General features: G+C 46.8%; 1 protein-coding gene across 2 annotated transcripts in view; it reads right to left on the bottom strand.

Moving 5' to 3' along the window:
• Positions 1 to 9,197: 9,197 nt before the first annotated feature.
• TMEM255A (transmembrane protein 255A) overlaps positions 9,198 to 25,032 on the bottom strand; it is a 34,192-nt gene continuing 18,357 nt past the window's right edge. The window contains exons 4-9 of one of the 2 annotated variants that reach the window (XM_084813774.1): positions 22,134 to 22,223; positions 18,609 to 18,671; positions 17,663 to 17,751; positions 15,436 to 15,598; positions 14,018 to 14,161; positions 9,198 to 10,586 (exon numbers count right to left, since the gene is read on the bottom strand). In XM_084813774.1, coding sequence (XP_084669900.1) covers positions 10,428 to 10,586; positions 14,018 to 14,161; positions 15,436 to 15,598; positions 17,663 to 17,751; positions 18,609 to 18,671; positions 22,134 to 22,223 — 708 coding nt within the window. In that variant the 3' untranslated portion in view covers positions 9,198 to 10,427. The remainder of the gene's footprint in view (positions 10,587 to 14,017; positions 14,162 to 15,435; positions 15,599 to 17,662; positions 17,752 to 18,608; positions 18,672 to 22,133; positions 22,224 to 25,032) is intronic. The other variant, XM_084813775.1, reaches the window with a different exon arrangement.

Here is a 25,032-nt window from a genome sequence, read left to right on the forward strand (position 1 = left end):
ATATTCAAAGCAGTCATTCCTACACTTTTATTTTCAGTCTTTTGGTTTAAAAACACTGCTTTTCTGGCCAGAAAGTAAAGTTCTGTTGTAGAGGAAATGATTGAAAGCTAACAAGCTATGATTAAAGGGCACTGAAAATCAGTGTATGTAGTAATGAGAGGAAGAAATGTAACTCTGTTGATGTAGGTGTAAAATGCAGCTCTTTTGTTCTGTAGACTGAGAATACACTTGTTTATGGGTGGAGCTTAACAAAAATAGTTTTGTAAATCATTTTAAAATTGGCACTTCATATTTAAATCAGTGATTTGTTACTATTTTTGTTTACATTCACTACTAGTTAAGGTGGTGTATGCCATCAGGCACAGGAGGCATATTGTAGCGTTTCCAGTGTTTTTATATTTCACTGACATTTTATGAGCTAACAAGACCTCTCCTAAAGAAAATAATATTTGCCCATAGCAACAGAAGTTGCTTTGTGCTAAAGAAAATATTACCTGCCACTCATTTGAAAGGCAAGTTGATGTATTCTATAGCAGACGTTAAAGCTGGAGTTAAACATGCTGTCCTTCCAGAAAATACTGATTATCAATAGTATCAACTGAGACTTTTAAAACTTAAAATCAGTGCCTATTAAAGGTGTCTTAGGGCACAATCCTATGGCTGCTAGACAGCGTCTAGACAGCAATAGGATTTTTGAGTTTATGGGAACTGAGTTTGGTTCCCAGAAATCTGACTCTCCGCTGTCTCCCCTGCTGCCTCATAAGAGGCGCAGTTTGTCCCAGGCTCTGTGCTTGGAAGAGCAGCGCGGAGTGGTTGAAAAGGGGGGCGTTACTGGGAATGTGGAGGGGAGGGGACTGCAGAAGTACTGGTACCATGCTTCTTATGTGCTGTCTGGCCTCTCTCCCCCCTGCCCCCCCCGCCCCCCCGCCCCGCGGTGCCTGGATTAGACAGTCAAAATCAGCTGTCTACCTGGAAATGCAGGGTGGCCAGAGCATGGAGGAGAAGATCCCCTCCACGTTCTGCTCCCTTCATTGGATAGCCGCTGGAGGTGGCTGACTGTCCCCATAGGATTGCACCCTTATTTTCTTTTTTGACTAAAAACCTACAGGAAAACTGGAAGTCTAGGGTTCAGAGCTGTGTGTTTTTGCCAGAAGGCTTGTACTTGCATGGATCTCAGGTTCCTAACTTTTCCTAGGAAGAAAGTTTCAGTATCCAAAGTGAAGAGTTCTTATAAAGTGTGTTTATATTTTTGAAATCCTTTGCTTCCAGTATTTATGGGGTTGGACATATGCTGGACCCTTTCCGTACCTTACCTTTTTAAATGACACCATATTGTTTTTATAAGCATCTGGCTGTGGCTTTTTATAGGACCTTTTTTAAAACTTTAGCTTCCAGTCTCACTTGTTCACCTTTCTGTAAATATTAAGATATTGGCTCTGGGAAGAAAGCGTTTTAAGTATGCTACTGTAACCTAAAAAATACATTCGTACAAAAGAGAAATATTAATTTGCAGTCTCCAGCAGAAAGCCCACAGGAAATCGAGTCCCAAGGCTAAAATAATTGTAGTAATAGTATATTGATATGGCAGTTCCAAACATGTTCTGCTTGGAAGTAAGTGTCCTTGATTTCAGTTGAACTTGTTCCAAGTGTGTTCTGCAGCACTCATTTTACACCTTATGCAGAATGAGGTGGCATGATTCTGGAAGGATCACTTCAGAAAGCTTTGATATTTTTGAATGCTTCTCCAGCGTAAAAACAGAAAGAACGAGTGAGGAGACCTCAGTTCTAGTCCACACTCTGCTATGAAGCTCAGTGGGTGACTGGGCAGGTTACTGACTTGGAGAGGAGCAGGATCATGTATCCTTGGGCTCCTTGGAGGGAAGGTGGGATAAAAATGTAACAAAGAAATAACACAAAGCTTCTTGCATATAGTAAACTAGTACACCAGGGATAAAGGTTTAGCATTGCCCTGTTTGTGCTGATTTACTGCATGTCAGGTTTTTTTTTTTGATCTGGAAGCATTCAGAAATATGACATCCTTTCTGCCTGCAGTCTGAAGTGGTGCCGGCCAAAACGTTACCAGCTCATTAGTGTAATTTGTACGAACGGCTCTTAGTTCCAAGTAAACGTGTTTTAGGGGAAAAGTGCAAGTCCTCTTTAATGGTTTGGTTTGAGAACTCATAACCCAGCATTCCAGTGTATGGATAGAACAGTAAAAAGAAAATCAATACATTGCTTATTTATTTCCTATTAAAACATAAAACATTAATAAAAAGATGCAAAAGGGGGCAGTGGTTTATTCCATACTGGTTTTTACTGAGCTATTACTCCTCCTCATCTTTTTTTAAAATCAATACAGTACTGTAATGTATATAACTTGTACAGCCTTTTCTTTAACATACCTTTTGGGGAATTGTGTTTTGCTTTTCATTAACCAATACTTGACCTTTAGTTCTTAGAGCTTTGTATGGCAAAAATAAAAGCTTTTAATTCTACCAAGGAGCAAACCGTTTTATTTTTGAGAACAAACAAAAGATGCCTTCAGTTGTTCGGAACCCACTTTTGAGGAGCAGATGTCTTTTCTGCTCCCCCATTCTGAAAAGCCAGACTTGGCTTCTTGAAAATGTGCATAACCTGCAGGCCTAACTTGAAGGGCAGAGGTGATTACTTACAGGCCTTATAGTGGCCTTACAGGCCTGTGGCCCAATATACAAACATGTTTTACCTCCTTTTTGTATTCAATGTTAACATCTCACTGTGTGTTGTTGTCTTAAAGTAATCCTCAGTGGCCTCACCACAACTAATCAGAAGCGACTTGTTAATGGTTGTGAACTGCCCAGAGAGCTTTGGCTATTGGGTGGTATAGAAATGAAATAAAGTGATGGCCCTGGATAGCAATGCACCTCAGTTCAGTAGGGCACGGAAGAGGATTGTGATGCACCTTGGTTACCAGCTACACATGTGAAGGCTCCTTTCATACACACATCTTTGCTGAATTGGGGCAAAAGGATGTTAGTTCAGTTAACATCCATTAATTTAGTCTGTTCATATAGATGACTGGCTTCCAAATCCTCCGCTCATGGAATCCTTTCCAAGTCAGCCGATTTTCCGAGAAATTCCAGATCATCTGCTGAGGAACCCCTGTTTTGTGGGCACACAGTTCACGTGAGGGCCTGGCCAGGCCCTTTGGTCTCTGCTGGCCCATGTGAACTGGGGATGCATCCTAGAAACACTTCCCTGTATCTGCATGTTGCAGAGGATGATTGGGAGGAGGAGGAAGCTTGTTTGCCGTAAGAACAGGAGAGTCATGCTGCATCAGACCAAGGCTTATCTAGTCCAGCATTCTGTTCCCACAGTGGTCAACCAGGTGCTTATGGGAAGCCCAGAAACAGGACAATTGCACCCTCCTGCTTGTGTTCTCTAGCAACTAGCATACAGAGGCATGCTGCCTCTGATACTGGAATATATAGCCATTGGGATTATTAGTCACTCATGCCCTTCTCCTCCATGAATTATTCTGGTCTTTTAAAGCTGTCTAAACTGGTGGCTATGACTACAACTTGTGGTATCAAATTCTAGAGTTTTTGTTCTAGGAAGAACTTTATTTTGTCTGTATGGAGTCTTCCACTGTTTAGCTTCATGGAATGACCCCAGGTTCTAGTATTCACTTTCTCCACACCATGCATTAATTTATAACCTCTGTCATGACACCCCCGTAACTTGATGTTTTCCTAAGCTGAAAAGCTGCAAAATTTTGTAACCTTTCCTAATAGGGGAGTTGGATCATTTTGGTTGCCCTTTGGGGCATGTTTTCCTGCTCTATAATATCCTTTGTGAGGTGATCTTCTCATATAAGAATTTCTCATAAGCTTCCCAGGAACACAGTGTGAAAACTATAAATCTAAGAAGTTCAGGATTCATCTTCACGTGCAGCAGGCCAGATGGAGTTAGCCCAACATTGTTAATGTCTCCTAGTAACCTCCCTTCTGTTAAGTGCCTTCATGGTCAAATTGCCAGAGGTGGGAGAAGAGAGTTATTGGAAAGCCAGAAGGTCAAGCATGCATAACTTTGTTTATAGGGCCAAGACCAGTTTGTCTTCTCTCTCTAGCAGGTAAATCGCTGTTCAAGTCTAACAATACTCAATTCTTTTTTCTTTTGGTATGACACCCAGAAAAGGGGGGGGGGAACTGTGGGAGGCAGACTGTATTTCCACCTGCCCCCCAATTTCATATATTTTTCCTGGCATAAATTCTTCTTAGAAACATAGAAAGCTACCTTATACCAATTCAATTTATTTGTCCATCTAGCCCAGTTTCATCTATTCAGAGTAGCAGCAGCCCAGACAGAGGTATTTCCCATCACCTGTTACTTAATCCTTTCCCCCCTTGTCAATCATCCTTTGCTTGCTAACTTCCTCCCGCCCTCTTGCCCACATCACAATCCTGTACTTAAAAAGGTTTCCATATTTCCAGCAATTGAAGTTCAGCTATGTTCAGTAACTACATACAGTCATGCTTTTGTGTATAGATTTCTTTAGCCATTCAAGTGGGAGCAAACCCACCCTTTGTACTGCTCACAGATGGGAGTTGGATTGGATCCAGACTTAGTCATACTTTGAGTAGACCCACTGAAATCAATGAGACTTGATCTAGTCATGACTAATTTGTTCCACTGATTCCAGTGGGTCTACTTGTAAGCCTGACTAAGTCTGGATCTAACTGTACCTATATATAGTCTTTCATACTGATCATGTAAAAATTCGGGAACCAGCCAACCCTGTGAAGAAATTAAAATAAACAAAATTCTCACAGCTTTTATTTTGGTTTTTATAAATTATTCAAAGGGTACATGAATCATGTACGTATTACATTCTCACAAGAAACGGACTTAAGGTGGAAAGAATGCATATGACTATTCACATACTTTTGAATGCATACACTTCTACCAAAGCCAAAGAAAAATTGTGTCTGCGGGAAATCGTTACTTTATGTAAAAATTGTTCTTTTAAAAAGCAACTGAGATGTTGTTACCCTACCATTCCAGCTGCACAATGTCTTTGGCACTCACTGATAATGAAATTTAAGCATACTGCTTAGTCTGAGAGAGCTCATCTCTGTATGATGACATCTTTTTATATTTTTATAGACTATTACAGCAGTGGACCACTCTATAAATGAGGTTAACACAATTCATGACATATTAGGATGGAGGCTAAGCCAACAGCAGCAACAAAAAGCTCTTGTCCCAGGATTTTTAGGAGAAAAGGTCCTGGGAAGGAAGAGTGAATTTGCTTTGCATACTTGCTTTCAAAACGAAACTTCGAAAACTCTTGTAAAGCCCCATGGATGTGGATGAGAGAGACGCCGAAACATTTTTTGCCAATCTCAGTGGGGCAACATTCTGGTGACTTATGCCTGTTTTTGTGTAACAGCTGATGAAGGAAAGCTTTTAAAAATAGCTGCACGCTTGCCATGCCTGGTTTTAAGGCATCAAGCGCCTTTAGCGTGATTTCAGGTAGTGGCCGGTATGGCACAGCTCTTGAGAGAAGATACAGACTGTTGCAAAGCCCTTAGGTCTTCACTCTGGGCTTTTTACCATCTACCTCTGTGACTTTACACAAGGTTGGGGGAAACGATCCCTTGTTCTCCTGTAGAAGCCTTTCTCATTGGAAATAAAGTTGGTTGTTAAATAATTAAGGCAGCAATCCTATGGCTGCTAGACAGCCATAGGGTATGCTGTTGTCCAGGAACCGACCTCGGAGCCCATGCTCCCGGAAAACCGACCTGCCCCCAGTTCCACGCTGACTTAGAGGCAATGCGGAACAGCCCCATCCTCTGCGCGCCTAAAAGGAGTGTGGAGCGGCCAGAAAGGGGCGTGGCTGGGGGCATTCCGGGGCGGGGAGAGCGTAGCTGCCTGTACAACACATCCTATGTGTCATATAGCAGCCTCCTTCCCTGCTCGGTGCTCCTGAGGCTAGACAGCCGCAATTGGCTGTCTAGCAGAAAAAGCAGGGCAGGAGGGGCGTGGAGGGAACGATCCCCTCCGTGTTTCTCCTGCCCTGCTTTGGATAGGCGGTCGCCTCCGGGTTTGGAGGCGGCTGCCTATCTCAATAGGGTTGCGCCCTAAGCCAATTGCTGCCACAGGAAATTGGCTTAGGCTAGGTCAGACTATTTTTCCATCTAGCCCAATATTGCTGACTCTGATTGGCAGCAGCTTTCTAGGGTGCTAGGCAGAGAAGGTGTGCTCTGTGATCCTTTTAACTGGACATACCCAAGATTGAACTTTGGAGCTTCTGTATGCAAAGTCTGAGTTCTACCACTGACCTACAGCCCAGCTCCAAAATTGGTTGTGGTGTTCCAAAATGCAGAAGGCCTGCTGGCATTCAACCAGAGCAGAACCCAAGGGAGGTCAGAATGGAACAGAGGGAACCCACTTTCGATGGAACTAAAGTATGCTGAACGGCATGCAGGAAGGAACAGCAGTCCTCGTCCTGAACACTGCTCAGGAGCTGTAGCTTCCTTCACATGCAGGTCTGGGATCCTTAGGGCATTTCTACACCAGCCTAAAATAAAACGGGGCTTTCTGCTTCTGTTTTAAATGCAGGATCACTGCTGACTCCCTTTACACGTGCTTCGTCCCCGCCCCTTCTCCCCCTACCTGAGTCTTCCATTATCTTTCATTGATCTCACTCCTCTTCTTGCCGCTTTAACTCTTTGCATGGAGGAAACTGATAGCTCGTTATCTGCGATCTATTTAAAAATGGAACAAAGGGCATTTGAAAAGCTCCATCTGATGAAGCCCTTACTCTGTGCAAAGCAACCTGTGACTTCCAAGCAAACGGGGAACGGACCAGCACATGGCATCTGTTCCGGAAGTCTTTTTGCAGGACTCTTTTTTTCCTTTCTGTCTCTCTCTTTTGCATCAGTGGCACTCAAAGTATCCAGCCATGATCCAGCCCCAAACAGATCATGCTGAAGCCAACTGAAATCAGTGGGTTGGAGCCAGGGTTACATAGAGTAAGCCCTTTGGAATCACTGATGCTTAAACTAGTTCTAGCTTAAGTCCTGTTCATTTCAGTGGGTCTACTCCAGAGTATGACTAAATCCAGATCCAACACACTGTGCTTGTGTGTTCATTCTGTTTTAGACTGGCCTCTCTGAGTCCAAGATCTATGCTAGTCTCAGGTGTGTCACCTAACACATGAGCTGTACTTCAAGCTTCCATAAGGAGAGACACCGCTTTAAGAGAAATTCTCTTAAATAACATCTATTTTAGCTTAAAGGCAGCCGCCGGCGAGATCACATCACTCCAGTACTGAAGGAGCTACACTGGCTACCAGTTGTTTTCCGGGCCAAATTCAAGGCGTTGGTTTTGACCTTTAAAACCCTATAAGGTTCCGGCCCAGCCTATCTCAAGGACTGCCTCCAGCAACACCAGACAGGCAGCTCAACAAGATCAGCCTCGGATGGCCTTCTCTCTGTCCCATCAGCCAGGACAGCTAGGCTGGTGAGGATGAGGGAGAGGGCCTTCTGTGTGGTGGCCCCCACTCTGTGGAACTCCCTCCCTAGGGAACTCTGCCATGCCCCCTCTCTAATGAGCTTCCGCCACGCATTAAAAACATGGTTGTTCAGGCAGGCATTTGGGTTTGGTTAGGGTAATTTTAGAAATGTGATGTTTTTAATGTTGAATTTTATTGTATGAACTGTTTTTATTGTTATACATCACCCAGAGTGGCTGGTGACCGGCCAGATGGGCGATTAATAAATTGAATAAAATAAATAAATAAAATAAATAGCTTCAAGATAGACTGGATTAGTGTACATTGAATGATCCAAGTTAATAAACTTGCCTAAAATATTTTGCATAGGAGAAGGTTTTAATGCAATTTAATGTGCAATGGTACTGCATGGTGGAGAGTTCCTCCTACTTGTTGTATCCCACCCTGTCTTAAGGGCTCAAGAGATGATACAATAAAATCTCTTTTGCATCATACCCTCCAAACTCCCATGACATAGTTTAGGTTAGTCTAGCCTTCCCCAATCTGGTGCTGTCCGGATGTTATGGACTACAACTCCTAGCATGCACAAACATTGATTATGCTGGCTGGGGCTGATGGGAAATGAAGTCCGATGACATCTGCAGGACACTATGGGTAAAATCCAACATAAGTGCTATTTAGAGTAGACCCATTAAAATAAATGGGATTTAAGTTGGTCATGACTAAGAGTTTAACCGATCCTGGAATGTCTTATGGTTATGGTTGGTTGTTTTTGAGATTGTTTGTTTGAAGTTGTTTTAGATATGTTTCTTTTGTGTATATTGTCTATTCATGTGTTTTTTATGTAAATGTTTTTTAAACATTTTTAATGTTTTTAATCTTTGTAAACCACCCAGAGAGCTCCAGCTATTGTACGGTATAGAAATGTAATAACAATTTTAATGGGTCTACTCTAAGTAGGACTTTTGTTGAATTTTACCCCAGATTGGGGAAGGCTGGTTAGGCTGATGGCACAGTGGACATTTAGACCGTGTATGTGCACCAATAGAGACCCATCACCCAATGCTCCTCATTGCACATCCCGCCCCCCGCCTCCAAGAGAGGAAACTTTCCAAATTGCCAGAGTGGTAAAACTGAAACCCCAGTTGCATTCTTTTTAAAATCTCAGTTTATTGGAAGTGGGTTTTTTTCCTTTCAGGCCAGATTCACTTCTTTCATACTGGTTTTATGGGCCAGAATAATCTTCAGTCTAACTGAAGGCAGAATAATCTCTGTGTAATAACTCATTGTAGGTTCTCTGGGTCCTGAAGCGGGACTAAAATCCACTTGCATACTAGCAGTAGATAGGTCAATATGAAAAAAGTAATCCAATGAAGCAGGACCAAGTATTTGTAGGCTGAACAGGAAACTAAAGTGGCTTCTTTCTAAATAGGAGCATCCTTAAAAGGTCTGATCAGCCCTTAAAATCTTCCACAGGTATGGGAGCAGCTGAATATGGTGCTTGTTGTTTTACAGCAAAGGAAGAAAAAAACTGCTTTTAATCAGACATTCAGCCAAACGGTGTGGCTTTTGTATCATTTAAAAGAACGAAGAATCTGTTATGGCATCTGCTGTCTTTTGTTATATTACAAACCTAGATAGGAAAATAAAAGCCAGTTCATTTGTAACATCTTCCCTACACGTGTAAAGAAAAGTATTATGTATGAAGCAGCTTTTACTTTTATTGTACTGCAATGTTTACAAATCTGCCACTAGGTGTCAGTTTAGAGCTATTTGCACAGCCAACAGCAGTGGCACTTAATGACAACAACATCATAAAGAATTTGCTCATAAGAAATAAGGAGACATTGCTTGAAAACAGCTCATCCTTCATTAATTTCCATTCGAAGGCCCATTTTCAGCGTGCAGACTTAAGGCTCCACATCACAGAACATTTCCTCCTCCTACCAACGTAAAGAATGAATTTCATGCATTGAAGCTCTTTGGTACTTTCTTTAAATTTGGGGATGGGCAACTGGTGGCCCTATTAAGTGCGGTTCGACTCCAATGCCATTTGCCCCAGGCAGCAGGGCAAAAGATCAGGGATGATGGGAGGTGTAGTCCAACATCATCTGGTGGGCCACAGATCCTTGCTTTAAGTCAACATGACTAATTACGTTCCACTTACCCCAGCAGCTTTGCCAAAGAGCGCAAAGGAAATGAGGAACATGCTCTATAAGCACCTTTTGGAAAAGGCAAAGCTATAGATCATGGGTGCAGAGCCTCTTTCAGGCTGCGGGCCGAATTCCATTTTGGAGGCGCTGTCTGGGGCGGCATTCTAGTGGTGGGTGGGGACGAAGGCAAAAGGGGGCAGGACCAAAATACCTAAAACAGCAGCATATTTTAGCGTAAAGCTCACACTGCCAGTAACTAAGCTTTTAGAATGGCATTTCCGTCTTTTAGAATGGGGGGAAGACTGCACAAAAGCCAGGAGATCACTGAGCAATCGGTTGTTGGGGAAAAGGAGGTGCGGCTTTCTGGGGAACCCCGGGCTGGATGGATGTGGCCCCTGGGGGTGAAGTCCTGCACCCCTGCTATAGGCCTGTTAGCCAGACACCACCTTCCGCAAGCCGTTTGCTCAAAGCTAGATCGGGAACAGAACGGCAAGATGTCAAAGCAGCACCGCCCTTGAAAGTCAGTAGCAGCCGTTAACCACAGTGCGTTTAAAGACACAACAAAACCAAACCTGCCAGTGCCCAGTGTTGCGTCCGTCACTTTTGACTGCTTTTAATTTATTTGCATCACTCTGGCCCAAGCCTGGGCTTCCGAAGGGAAGGGTCACAAAGGTCCCCGCTTTATATTTCTACGCATGCTGTGCGTGATGGCGCCCGCTCTCCGGCACAGAAAGTTCACAAGGAGTTCCAGTGGCGGTGTTCTTCCCCTCCCCTTCCTACGGCGTGTAAGGTGGCGGCTTTTCAAAGGGTGGAAAATAGGGTGGGGAGTAATGGGGAGGAGCGGTGGGGGACCACACGTAGCTGGGCGATGGGGAGAGCGACGGAGGGTCATCCGAAAGGCCAGACGGTGTCGAGGCCGGGAACATGCTGGAATGCTGCAACAAAGAGGAGAGAGAGCGAGAGAGGCCTTTACTGACACCAGGGAGAGGAAGAAATACATCTTCCTGGATTCTCTAAACGTGGGAAGCCTCACCCTGAGCCTTGCAGCAGCTCAGATTGTCCATAAGAACATAAGGTGAGCCCTGCTGGATCAGACCAGGGGTCCATCTAGTCCATCTTTCTGTCCACACAATGGCCAACCAGCAGCCCATGGGAAACCCACAAGCAGGACGTGAGTGCAACAGCACCCTCCCGCACATGTTCCCCGGAATACTGTCTCTTATACTGGAGGTAGCGTATAGCCATAAGGACTAGTAGCCACTGATAGCCTTCTGCTCCATCTAGCCCAGGATGTCTTCTCTGACTTGCAACAGATCCCCAAGGTCTGAGAGCTAGCCTTCCCCAACAGTGTGTCTTCCAGATGTGTTGTGCTCCAACACATCTGGATGGCGCCGGGTTGGGGAAGGTTGGTCTATGACAGAGGTCTTTCCCATCATGTGCTACTTGGTTCCTTTTTAAAACTGGAGATGCGAAGGACTGAACTTGGGGCCTTCCACATGCTCTACGCTGCTGGCAACTACCCCCCACCCATGGGATTTTGTCAGGTTACGTACAGTCAGGGCCAGAAATATTGGAACAAGGATAACTGTTTTGGCAGTTGGCCTCTGTACACCACCACATCGAAGTTGAAAGGAAACACCCAGATGGGAGCGAAGTCAGGACTTTCAGCTGTAATTCAAGGGGTTTGACAAAAGTGGGGCACTAACCATTCAGGAAGTACAGCCAGTGGCATACCCCCCCCCATTGTTGGTGGCTCAGAAGTAATGGAACAAACCAACATCATTTCAAACTTAAGGATCGCCTTTAATACCTGGATGAAAATCCTTTGCAGTCAATGACTGCCTGAAGTCTGGGACCCATGGACATGACCAAATGCTGAGTTTCCTCCCTCAAGATGCTTTGCCAGGCCTTTACTGCAGCTGCCTTCAGCTGCTGCTTGTTTGTGGGTCTTTCTGTGTTCAGTCTTGTCTTCAGTAAGTGAAAAGCATGCTCTATTGGGTTGAGATCAGGTGACTGACTTGGCCATTGAAGAACATCCCACTTCCTTGCCTTCAGAAACTCTTGGGTAGCTTTTGCTGTATGTTTTGGGTCATTATCCATCTGCAATATGAAGCTGCGTCCTATCAGTTTGGCAGCATTCGGCTGAATCTGAGCACAAAGTATAGCCCTATACACTTCAGAATTCATCCTGTTGCTTTTATCAGCAGTCAGGTCATCAATAAAACAACAGTGACCCGGCTCCACTGGCCGCCATACATGCCCATGCCATAACACTGCCTCCACCATGTTGACAGTTGATGTGGTGTGCTTTGGATCATGAGCTGTTCCTTTCCTTCTCCATACTTTTCTCTTCCCTTCATTCTGGTACAAGTTCATCTTGGTTTCATCAGTCCAAAGAATCTTCTTCCAGAACTGGGCAGGCCTTTTTAGGTGTTTGCTGGCAAAGGCTAATCTGGCCTTTTGGTTCTTGAGTGTTACCTGTGGTTTGCACCTTGTTGTGAAGCCTCTGTATTTACATTTATAAAGCCGTCTCTTCACTATAGATGTTGACAATGACATGCCTCCCTCCTCAAGAGGGTTCTTGACCTGGCTAGATGTTGTGAAAGGGTTCCTCTTCACCATGAGCAGAATTCTGCGGTCATCCACTTTAGTTGTCTTCCATGGTCTTCCAGGCTTTTTGCTGTTGCTGAGCTTGCCAGTTAATTCCTTCTTTTTCAGGATGGTCCAAACTGCTGTGCTGGCCACTCCCACTGTTTTTGCTATCTCTCTGATGGGTTTATGTTGTTTCCTCAGCCTAATGATGGCCTCCTTCACTCGCATGGACACCTCTTTGGACCTCATGTTGGGTGAACAGCTACCAAATGCAAATGTAACACTCAGAACCACCTCCAGGCCTTTTATCTGCTTGATTGGTCATGGGGTACCCAGGAAACAGGCCACACCTGGCCATGCAGCTGCTTGTCAGCCATTCATTCCATTACTTATGAGCCATCAATGATGGGTGTGTGTGTGTGCCACTGGCTGCCCTTCCTGAATGGTTAGTTCCCCACATTTGTCAACCCCCTTGAATTACAGCTGAAAGTCCTGACTTCGCTCCCATCTGGGTGTGTTTCCTTTCAACTTCAATGTGTTGGTGTACAGAGGCCAACTGCCAAAACAGTTATCCTTGTTCCAATATTTCTGGCCCTGACTGTATAAAGCCTAGAGGAGGAGCAAGGAACCTTTTTTTCTTCTTATGTCAAGGAGCCCATTCCTGCAGTGGTAATTTCTGAGGAGCCACATATTGGCAGTCAGCTGGACCAGAGCCCAAAGTTGACACGGCCACCCTGCTCTCTTTCTGCCATCCTCTTTTCTCTCTTTTTCTGCCACCCTCTCTCTCTCTCTCTCTCTCTCTCTCTCTCTGCTACCCTCTTTCCTCTCTCTCGTTTCTCACTGCCATTCCCTTCCCTTCCCCCCCTCTCTCTGCCATCCCCTCCTCTCACCCCGCCCTCTTTTCTCTCTCTGCCATTCCTTTCTCTCTGCCACCCTCTTCTCTCTCTGCCATCCCCTCCTCTCTCGCCCACCCTCTTTTGTCTCTCTCTCTGCCACCCTCTTCTCTCTCTCCTCTCTGCTATCCCCTTCTCTCTCCCAGCAGAATGCTGGGGGAGGAACAGATAGCTCTTGCTGGACGACTGATCTGATTGCTTGCTGAGGGTTATTGAGGCTTGTATGAACTTAAGCCAAGGACTGCATGGGGCCCTAGGGACACGGGTTGCTCACCCTGGCCTAGAATAACCAGACCGTCTCTTCTCTGCAAATAACAAGGTATATAGCAGGAGTGGGCAACTTTGGGAGGTGCAGGGGCCATTTTTGCCCCCTGCGGGCTGCACCCCCCTCCCACGGATGCCAAAAAGAGGGGAGAAATTAAAAAATAAAAACAAAATGGCATCTGGTGCTGCTACAGAGTGCTAAAAGGGTAAAAAATTAGCTTGTTTGGAAGCTACCTTTGACCCTTTGAGGACCCCATAGGAGATACAGATGCCATTTTTTGGTACCCCTGAATTTTGGGGAGTGGCAGAGGCCACACTGGGGGGCTGTGGAGGCCGCATGTGGCCCACCCCTGGTACAGAGTTTGAAACTGAGCAGAAAAGGCAAATTGGCTTCACCACAGCAGACCTGCAAAAAAAGGTAACATTTGTGCAAGGAACAGAAGCGGAGTGCTAGCAAGGCAAAGGCAAAATCTTTCCCCCACTCAGAGGGTGGAATATAGATGGACCACGCAGAAAAGAAAGGCAACTGCTATGCAAGTGGTTGATGTACTCCTAACTGTAAAAAGCAGTTAACTCTGAAAATAAAAAAAATACCGCAGCCCTTCGGTGCAACATACCTGGAAGTCATATGCTGAATATGGTGGCAAGTGAGGTGTGCTGTGATAATATGTATTGTAGGACGTCACCTGGGGTCTCGAGTAATAGGACACGGCAGGCCGCTCATTTTCAACTGTACAATTAAGAGCAGGAAGCGAGGGAGCCTGTGGAAATCATGGAGAAAGGAAAACTCAATTGGCATGCGTTCTACGCACCCAAAAGGGCAAAAGGAGGCAAGGATAACACAAGAGAGATTTCAGAAGAGCAGAGAGCCTAATCTGATTTTCTGTCCAAGTCATTTATGGTTTTCAAAAACAAACCGAGCCTCCGGTTACAACCAAAAGGCTGCTCTCTGTGCCTTGCTTTCCACATCCCTCAGCCTTGAATCAGCCATACAAACATGGGAATTGTTCCATTGTTTGTGGGTGGTTCCCATTCATTTCAATGGCCCTTCAATGGATAATGCCCAAAGCGCACACAAGTTCTTCACACAATGCATAAACCATGGGATTCGCTACCACAAGACATAGTGATGGCCACCAATTTGGATGGCTTTAAAAAGGATTGGACAAATTCCTAGAGGAGAAGGCTATCAGTGGCTACTGGTCCTGATAGCTATGTGTTACCTCCAGCATCAGAGGCAGTATGCCTCTGTACACCAATTGCTGGCGAACATGGGCGGGAGGGTGCTGTTGTGCTCATGTCCTGCTTGTGGGTTTCCCGTGGGCAGCTGGTTGGCCACTGTGTGAACGGAATGCTGGACTAGATGGACCCTTGGTCTGATCCAGCAGGGCTCTGCTTATGTTCTTAACTCTGGACATTTTAAAAACTGCACCCACTCATCAAAGCACTTTGAGCCGATTCATTATTTATCTTTAAACCAGGTGGAGAAAGGCGACAGCTCACATTTTTAAAATGCTCTCCAGTATTAAAACCAAAAAACCAAAACAGGTGGCAAAGGACCAGAGTAAAATCTTTCCTCACCGGCATGTTAGGCTGCTCAGGGGTGGGGGTGGGGGGAGTGCCTTAGCGATAGGGCACCTGTTTTGTATGGAGAAGGTCCCAGGTATAACCCATGGTATGGCAAACGCCTTTGAAGGGCTGGGAAAGAGCCCTGTCAAACCCTGGGGAGCCAATGCCAGTCAGTTCAGTCGAGGGGTGGGCAACGTACAGCCCTCCAGCTGTTTTGGCCTACAACTCCCATGATCCCTCACCCTTGGCTATGCTGGCTAGGGCTGATGGGAGCTGTCGGCCAGACATCCTTCCTATGTTCTAGTTTTCCATTTGCTGGGAGATTTTTTTTTTTTTAAATACGGAAGAGCATTCAAAACTGGACGCCCCCCCCGCTCAGTCTGGAGTGATGCAGTCCAATCTGCCCCCACTTTCTCCTGCCTCTGCAGACAAAGCTGAGGTTCCCTGTAGCTGGACGTCCTCTTACCATGTCTTTAAAGCCGCCCAGGATGGCAGCGGTGATGATGCCCAGAAACAAGCCTACGATGTTCAAGATGGTGGCCGACCAGAGCAAATGGTAAAGGTGGATGATGTCTTGGCAGCTGCTGACGTCGATGTACTCATAATAGCCGCCGGAAATCTCCACTCTGCTGGATCCAAAGAAGTGGTGGCTTTAAAGAGGACCCAGACTCCCCACCTGCTTGGTTGCCCAACACGTGTGTGTGTGTGTGTGTGTGCGCACGCAGAGAAATAATGCACTGGAGTCCCACTTGGGAGGGGGGCTGGCGGCTTCAATGTCTGTGGGGCGGTGAATCCACTCCAGGTTTCAGTGGATAGCAATTTGAGAGTTGGAGCTATCCATCTTGACTTGGACTCCTACACTGAGCAGGGGGTTGGACTTGATGGTCTTACAGGACCCTTCCCACCCTACTATTCTATGATTGTATGATTTCTGACTGTGTCCCAGGCATCATCCAGCCTTCTCCAATCTAGCGCCCCTCTTAGCTGTTCTGGGCTCCCATCATCCCCAGCCAGCATGGCAAATTAGGCTGGGGATTTGAACCTGGGCCTCCCTGATCTTAGTCTGACTAAGTCTTCCCCAGTCTGAAGCCCCCCACTGAGATATGTCCCACTACAACTCTCATTATCCATATCCAGTACAGCCACAGGCCCTGCTGGCTGGGAACGATGCAAGTTGCAATCCAACCCATCTGGAGGGCACCAGGTTGGGGAAAGCTGCCCTCGTGGGACTAGGATCAGGGTGGCCTGGGTTCAAATCCCTGGCCTACCTCACAGAATTGTTGTGATAAAATGGTGGGTGTGGGTAATTCACGCAAGCCACCTTGAGCTCCCCGAAGGAAGAGTGGGGTAAAAAATATCAGTGAAAGAATAATCACATGGGGCAGGCAGCTCTCAGTCAATGAACGGATATTCAGGGAAGGTCTTGCCTTTAAGCAACTACAGCCAATCCAATCCTATAGGTGTCTAGAAGTACCACTGAGTTGAAAGGGGCTTACTCCCAGGTAAGTGGATATTGCAGGGGATGGAGAACCTTTTTTTCCATTGAGGGCTGTATTCCCTTGGGGGTAATCTGTTGGGGGGGGGGCTCCTCTCCTTCCCCACCCTCTTCTCTTTCTCTATCAATCTCTCTCTATATATAATTAGACAGAGATTAGATACATTAGATCTCTCTCAATCTCTCTCTCTCTCCCTCCCCACCCTCTCTCTTTCCCACACCCTCTTCTCTCCACCCTCCTCTCCCTCCCCACCCTCTTTATCTCTGTCAGTCCCTCTCTCTAGCACTCTCTCTCTTTCTCTCTCTAATTAGATGGATATAATCTCCCTCTCCCTTTCTTTATCAATTAATCTCTGTCTCTCCCCCCCTTTATCAATTAATCTCTCTCCACCCTCTCTCTCTCTTTCCCACACCCCCTTCTCTCTGCCCCCCTCTCCCTCTGGCCAGGCAGGGGAGGGACAGATTGCTCTTGCCAGAGGTCTAAACTGATCACTTTCATGGGGTTTTTGAAATCAGGCTGGTTGCTCACTAGGGCTGCAGGTCACCCATTGTCCGGGCAAGTTCAACAATGGTAGCAGCATAGGCCAGGCTGGGTTTGTTGGGCTGGGGGGAGTTGGGGTTCGGGGACAACGGTGATGGAGACTTGGCAGGCTGGATAAATCCTCCTGGCCACCAAGACCTGCAGGCAGGAAAGGATACAGAGGGAAGTTCGAAGGCTGGCAACAAGGGAGAGGGCCTTCTCTCAGTGGTAGCCCCAACCCCAGACACCTGTGGAATGATCTCAGGTTAACACTGTCCTCTACTCCCAAGCATTTCATGGAATATGATGGTATTTTAATGTCAGTAGTTTAATCAGGTATCTTATTGTAACTGTGTTCCAACTGTGTTACATTGTTTTTAAATGTTGTGTGTTAAAGTTGTTTATACTGTGTTTTATAACTTTTTGAACTGTCCAAAGAACTTTGGCTATCAGGCTGTACAGAAATACAATGAATGAATGAATGAAAAACTGATCAGCTGGCCGTCAACTGAATGAGTTGGCCCACCAAAGTTACTGTCAAGCACAGAACCCACCCTAAAACGATCCTTTCATGTGCAGCGATTGCAGGATTTGACCTGCTGCAGGCCGGAAACAGCGGGCCCACTGCACTCTTCATCTCCAGTGAAGAGTCCTCAGTTCTATTCCCCTGTCACTCACCTCCCACAGTTGTACAGATCGCAGCAGAAGCAGGTGTTGGTTTTGATCTTAGGCGTGCAGGAGGTACGGTGCTGGGGGTGGCAGACTGTCTGTGGAAACAACAGATAAAACGGCATCAGAGGTGCAGGGCAGCCTCCCCAAAGGACAGCAAGATATTGTTAAAGCAGTTCCAGACTGCTCTAGCCTAGCAGACTGGGAGATAAACCCTGTTCCTCACACTGCACTGCTTCAAACTGCGGAACAGTCCTCTGTCCAAAAAAAAAAAAAAAAAAGCAAATGTATCCCTGCACACAGAAAACTAGCGTGTCAAGGAAAATACTAGGCCAGGAGTGGGCAACTCGAGGCCCTCCAGTTGCTTTGGCCTACAACTCCCATCAGCCCTACCCAGCATTGCCAATGGTGCAGGATCATGGGAGAGCCAGTGTGGTGAGAGTGTTGGACTGGGAACCAGGATCTCCGGGTTCCAGTCCCCACTTGGCTATGGAAGCTCACTGGGTGATTTTGGGCCCATCACAGACTCTCAGCCCAGCCTACCTCACAGGGTTGTTGTTGTGAGGATAAAATGGAGAGGAGGGGGATAATGTACGCCGTCTTGGGTTCTTTGCAAGAGGAAAAAAGGCGGGATATAAATGCAATAAATACATACATACATAAAAATTAATGGGAGTTGTAGGCCAAAACATCCGGAGTGCCACAAGTTGCCTACCCTAGGCTCTTTTCCTTGAGAACTGCTTTTCGATATGCAGCTATTTTTCCCCCTGTACTGGAGCATGTGGTTCCCCACAAGTCCCCTTGCAGTGGTACAGTCCAGAAACACATTTAGTCTTGCATTTCCAAAGGACAGGACAGGCGGATTGTTTTCCCAGGGCCCTGCCAGTGTGAGCAGCCAATGTGGACCTTCTGCTCGCTCATGGTGCAGAAAAGGAGGGAGTGACGGCACAGTTACCTGTGGCTGGGCTGTGCTTTTAGAATAGTAGTGACACCGTCCTGCGTACAGCGGCCTGAGATCCTGTAACAGGAAAAGAAAAATAGCGGCCTGGTTTTTCGTTTTTGTTCTTAATGAAAAGGAAATGGAAGCAAGTTCCGGCACAAAAGATTTCCCTCTGAACGGTGGACAGATGCTCAGATTAACCACAGTTTCAGGTATCTCTCATCCTCTGTTTTAAGGAAGCACATGGGAAAAATCAGAATCAGCTGTGAGATAAATGCAATTATATGTGCTTAGACCAGGGATAGTCAACCTGGTGCTCTCTAGATTTTTCGACTACAACTCCCATAAGCCCCTTCCAGCATAGCCAATGGTCAGGAACTATGGGAGTTGTATTCCAAAACCATCTGGAGGGGCCCAGCTTCGACCTTGTGGCAGATGAGGATTATTTATTGCATTTATCTCCTGCCCTTCCTCCAAGGAGCTCAGAGTAGTGCGTATGTATGGTTATCATCTCTTTTTATCCTCACAACAACCCTGCGAAGTAGGGTTTGGTTGACAGGGTGGGGCAGCTAGGATTGTGAGCCAATCCCTGGTTCAAATCTCACCTGAGTCCCAAAGACACTCAGGGTGCAATCCTATCCATCTTTAGACAGAAAAAAATCCTACAGCTGCCAGCATTCCCCAGCTAGCAGTGCTGGCTGGGGATGCTGGGATTTGTAGGACTTTTTTCTGTCTAACCATGCATAAGGTCATGCCCTCAGTGGCTTTAGGCAAGTCACTGTGCCCTTAACCTCAGTCTCCCACCGGGATTACAGAGATAATCATAATGACCTACTTTACAGGGGTGTTATATTGGTTATTTATTGATTACTATTTATTTATAGAAAGTATTTATAGGCCAACTTTCAGGATCATGCCTTCATATGGATTGTGAGATAATTATGGGGATGGTGTGGTGTAGTGGCTGGAGTGTCAGTCTGGGACTTGGGAGACCTGGGTTTTAGTCCCCACTTGGCCATGAAGCTCACTATGAGGTACGTTAGGCTAAGAGTCAGTGACTGGCCCAATGTCACCCAGTGAACTTCATGACTAAGAGGGGACTAGATCTCTTGAGTGCCAGAACTCCAGAGTCCCAGCCCAACCCCCTATCCACTGCATCACACTGGGGCTATTCACACAGCACGCTAACCCACACTCAGTGGTTGAGTGTGGGTTGTTGTTGAACCGTGGGTTGTTTGTTAAACCATGGGTTAGCGTGTTGACTGAACCCAGGACATTTTCAGCAGGGTGGCTTGTTAACCACCCTGAACAACCCAAAAGAAACCATGGGTTCTCAAGGTGGCTTGTTGGAGAAAAATAAGCCACAGTGCATGGTTAACAAGCCACCCTGCAAAAAATGTCCTGGTTCAGACAACATGCTAGCCCATAGTTCAACTAACAACCCACAGTTCAACAACAACGCACACTCAGCCACTGAGTGTGGGTTAGTGAGTTGTGTGAACCCAGTCACTGGCTCCCTTGGGCTCTTTGGAGGAAGGGCAAGACACACCACGCAGAAATAAAATCTATGTCTCAGGAAGGTTTGCATCCACTCGCCGCCTACGATTAGGGTGCCCAGAGCAGAGGCACAGCCTGGCTTACAGCAGAGGTGGACAGCCCTCAGGCTTGCGGGATCGACCTTGCTTTGTACCAGAACCCTGAGATCTACCAGGTGGGAGCATGGTGCAAAAGACACACACTTAGAATCAAAGAATTCTGAGCCCCAGAATTTGTTTGGACTACCAGAACTGAATGGCGGTGAAAATCCACTTCTGCTTACCCCGAACTTTCTTTATTTCAGCAGTATAATTTTGAAGGGCAGGGTGGGGAGGCCATTTTGTTGCTGCTATCGTTAAACAACCGGGTGGCAGAAATCCTTGTCCCCCCGCACCCCAGTGTACACAGTCTATGGGCAATTCTGTTCCTTGGAGGAAAGAATTTTTCCTCCTCAAGGAGGCACGCCCAATTGCTAAGGAACAGTACAGTGGCAACTGAAACTGACATCTTTGAGCAGACAGCAAACATTGCAGCATGCAAGCACAGTTAAGGAGGAGAAGGCAGGGTACAGCCAAGAGTGAAGAAATCTTTGGCTGTTGCCCAAACCTTCTCTAGACTGGGGACTGACATGCTCTAGGCTTTACCACTACCTCCTACACCATTTCCCCGGTGCAAATTGCCCCACCGCCACCTCACCCAAAGCTGATGTTGGCAAGGGAGCAGGAGGGGAAGGGAGGTATCGGATCCATGCATACATTCTGCCCCTCACCCCATCCCAGAGAGCTAACAGCTGCTTTGAAGCAGGGGGATCATGTTTACAGGGCCTGGGAGTTAAAGTTAGAACACCCTCTCCCTGAGCTCCACTTCCATAGCCTTGTAGGTAGGACTGTGTATATCCTGCACTGATGATTATGGTGCTGCTGCTGATAATGAATTAAAGTTCTGCACCAAGGCAATCCAAATTCTGCACCAAGAAAAGCTGAATCCTGCATCTCATACAAATGATGCAAACTGACCAAGCTTGCAGAATTTGCACTTTATCTCGCTTTAAAAATCAAACAGCCCCAGAACGACTTTGCATAACATATGCCAATTCTGCTAGTCACAAAGAGAGTCAAGGAGCTATGCCAGGCACTGATGCCATACCCCAGGTCCTGGAAATCTTAGGCCTGTAGCTGAGTGAGGTGGTGGAACAGACTGTACCATTTCAGAGTGTAAGGGTGTGGGGAATCGTATGTTTACATGCTCCTCTATGGTACAAACAAAACTCCCTGCAAGTAGAAAACTAGCACAGCCTTTCACTTGGCTGTGCTAACTTTTTTTGTTTACTTGCAGGGTTGTTGTTTTTAACATGAGGGAGCATTAAAAGTGGTGTGTGCACACACATCAGCCTGAAATGGTACAGCCCAATCTATCTGTGTAGACCAGGCGTTATTCAGGGCAGTATCCAACTGTGTCATTCCATTAGTACAAATGACATTGTGCTAGCAGAAACTACATTCAGAACTATGTGCAAGAGAAGAATCCCATTTCATTCGCACAGGCAGCTGAACATTATTATTGTGCAACCCATTCCGTATAACTCTTGTGCAACCTGTTGAGCATTCTGCTTGTGCAACCTGCTGTGCAACCAGTTGTGCAACTGCTTGCACAACCGGAATGGACAACCGCTTGCACAATGGAAAGATTCAGCGGAGCACTGCTAGAGCTATTTGAGTTTGCGGAATGACACTGTGGGATACTGCCCTCAGTTACCTATCTGGGTTCTGCGATATCACCATGCAGTGCTAACATATTTTCAACCATATGTTCACAGCCATGAGGACTAGCCCCTTGCTTTAAAAAAAAATCAATGGTGAGAATATCAAGAAACTGGACTATACACCCAAATGCCTTATCCTGCATTTCCCTCTCCCTGAGCCTGACCACATTCACACAGACCTGCTTACAGGTGTGGGGGACATGGAGATGCACCCACAAACCCATTTTGGCCCACGTACTCACTATGTGCCTGGCAGCAAACACACCGTCCACAATGGCGCAGCAGAAGGCAGCAATGACGCCAAAGCTGATAAACACGATTGAAGCAACCAGCTGTGGAAAAAGAGAAATCTACGTGCAGTCACTGGCTTCTGCATAAAACATGTGCGGTAGCATTCACTCAAGGAGTTTTTTTTTGGGGGGGGCGCTTTCAATAGCATATGCCAAGAGCAAGCTTTCTGAAAGATGCCCCAAGTTGCATTCTTAAAACTAAAACACACACACACGCTTACCTTACTGAACACAGGAGGCTGCCTCTTACTAAACCATTGCTCCATCTTAGCCCAGTATTGTCCGCTTCGGCCTTCCCCAACCTGGTGTCCTCTAGATGCATTGAGCTGCAACTCCCATCATCCCCAAATGATGGGAGTTGCAGTCCAACACATCTGGAGAACATCAGGTTTGGGAAGGCGGTCCACTCCGCCTGGCAGTGGTCCTCCAGCTTCTTGGGTGTTGTAGAGTTTTACTACCCAAGAGGTCCTTTTAACTGGAAGCGCCAGGGATCGAATCCAGGATCTTCAGCTACCGATTAGCTACACTTCCATGAAGCCAGCGCTGGCAGGGTTTTGCCTTTTAGCCAATTATATTTTCTGGAGTCCTTCACAAGGATATGTGTTCAATGATGCTCTCTCGTCCAGTTTTGGTGGTTCTGCTGCTGGCTGTCCATTCCCCATTCCTTCGACGGACAGGCAACAAGTTAACAAGCTAGAACAGAGTGCTGACAGGGAGCGCGAACGATCCGGAGCTTCCCGCCTTCGGAAAAACCTATGATGCAGCTGCACACTTCCTTTGATCCAATGCAGTCAGTTGGGTGGGATTTCCTCCTGAAGTTTTGAGATAGTTGGGTGGTGGTGGTGGGGCTTATTGTTTGCTGTGCACGTTGGCAGTGAAAGTTTCCCGTGAGAGTCACCGGCAGAAGACAGAAGAGCGGAACTCTGGAAGCGCAACTGAGAATGTGACACGGAACGGAATGACGGAGATGCGCTCGGCCCAACCTGAGTGACTCCCGCAACCTGGTCAACCGGTCGCTGAGGAAGGCTGCCAGGCCATATCCCCCCAGAGCTGCCAGACTACTGCTGTTGGACTGCTACCTGGTTGCCTCCTGCCCCAAGGTACTTGCGTATTATGTTTCTATACCGTCTTTCTGCCACAAGCAATTGTTTACCATTTCAAAACAACAGCTAAGAAACAGGATGTGGAAAGGGGACAGTGGAGGAAAAGGAAAATAAGTCTGGTCAAGGGTAGTGGCTGATTTACAAGGATGTTGTGTACAATGATGTCGCAGAACTACAGGAGGAGGTCCTGGGAGGGGAGGAGCCGAATGGCCCTTTCTTGATTGATTATACTTGTACCCCCCTTTTCAGCCAAGACTGGATGCTCCCCAAAGCGGCTCACATCCAGGAAAATCCAGCAGAAAGATACAGTATGTTTAGGCAACATGGATGTCTGGATGTGTTCGAGTCTCTCCTGCTCTGTGGCAGTTGATGACATAGTGTGGATTCTAGGCTCTTCCTTCTGGAGGAAGGGGGCAGGATTTGCAGGTGGAGCCAGGGACCAGCTGATTGTCAAAGGAGCTGACCCACAGAAGCAGCCTTTCAGGTGGTTGGTGGGAGGGGACTTTCCTGCGCCAGCTCTCCCGAAGATGCACCCTGGTGGGATGGCGGCTGATGGAGGCGGTTGGCCTCTGACAGTCCTGAAGTGGGTCCTGGTCGAGCTGATGGAAGGGATCTGCTATCTTCTTTTTCCCTCTGGTGCAGCCAGGTACTTGCCTCCCCCTGGGCCTGAATGCCTTGGTGACTGTCTGGCTGGGCTCACGGCTTCTCTGGCCCCTTCCAGCTGGACTGGGAGGGCGGTGGCCCTTGTTCGAGGATTACACTTCGGGCAACATTGGCTTCTGGAAGTGTTTTGGGAGAAGGGCTGTGTGGTAGGGGAAGAGAAGACAATTCAAGGTATCGGCTGCTTCATGGTGCTGAGCTGTATAATGAAATCACTCACGGGGTAGAGGGCATGTGTTGTAGGCAAAAGGGCCCAGATTCCATTCCTGGCATCTCAGGTTGAAAGGACCAGGTAGCAGGTGGTGAGAAAGGCCTCTCGCCCAAGATACTGGAGAGCTGCCAATCAGTGCAGCCAACACATAAGTAGACGGGCCAATGGCCCGACTTGATATAGGGCAGCTTCCTATGTTCATTTAGAGCAGGGGTGTTGAACCTCAGGCCTGTGGGCCAAATCTAGCCCTCCAGGGTTCCTCAGCCACACCCCCTGCCCACGCCCTCTTTCCCCAGGCCACCCATCATTTCGTGGTTTCCTGGTTTTCCCCCATTCTAAAAAGCCTCTCCTAAAGCTTACTTACCGGCAGTAAGAGCTTTAAGCTATAACAAGCTGATATTTTCACCCCGGCACCTTTTGTCCCGCCCCCTTTGCCTTTGGTAACACCCACCACGGGAATGTGACCCCCAAGAGCTTCTCCACAATTGAATTTGGCCCCAGGGCTGAAAGAGATTCAACACCCTGATTCAGAGCCTCCCTTCCTCAGTTGTAAATCCCGTGCTTTGCATGCAGAAGATCCCATGTTCAATCCCCGGCTTCATCAGGTAGGGCTGAGAACAAATCCTGCCTGAAACCCAGGATAGCTGCTGCCAGTCAGTGTCAATAATACTGGGCTAGATGGACTGTTGGTCTGGCTCAGTATAGAGCAGCTTCATATGTTCCTATTTTTGCTTCCACATGGATTTTTATTTTTTATTTTGCTTTTCTGGATTTGCCATAGATGGGCAGGGATAGAGCAACACCCTCTGTCCAGCCATCTTGGCCAAGGGTGGCTTTTCAACTTAATATCAGGAATTCAGTCTGTCTGTGTGTGTTA

This window comes from Heloderma suspectum, chromosome 9 (genome assembly GCF_057233095.1).
Source record: "Heloderma suspectum isolate Gila_16-S chromosome 9, 16-S_ref, whole genome shotgun sequence".
Lineage (NCBI taxonomy): Eukaryota > Metazoa > Chordata > Lepidosauria > Squamata > Helodermatidae > Heloderma > Heloderma suspectum.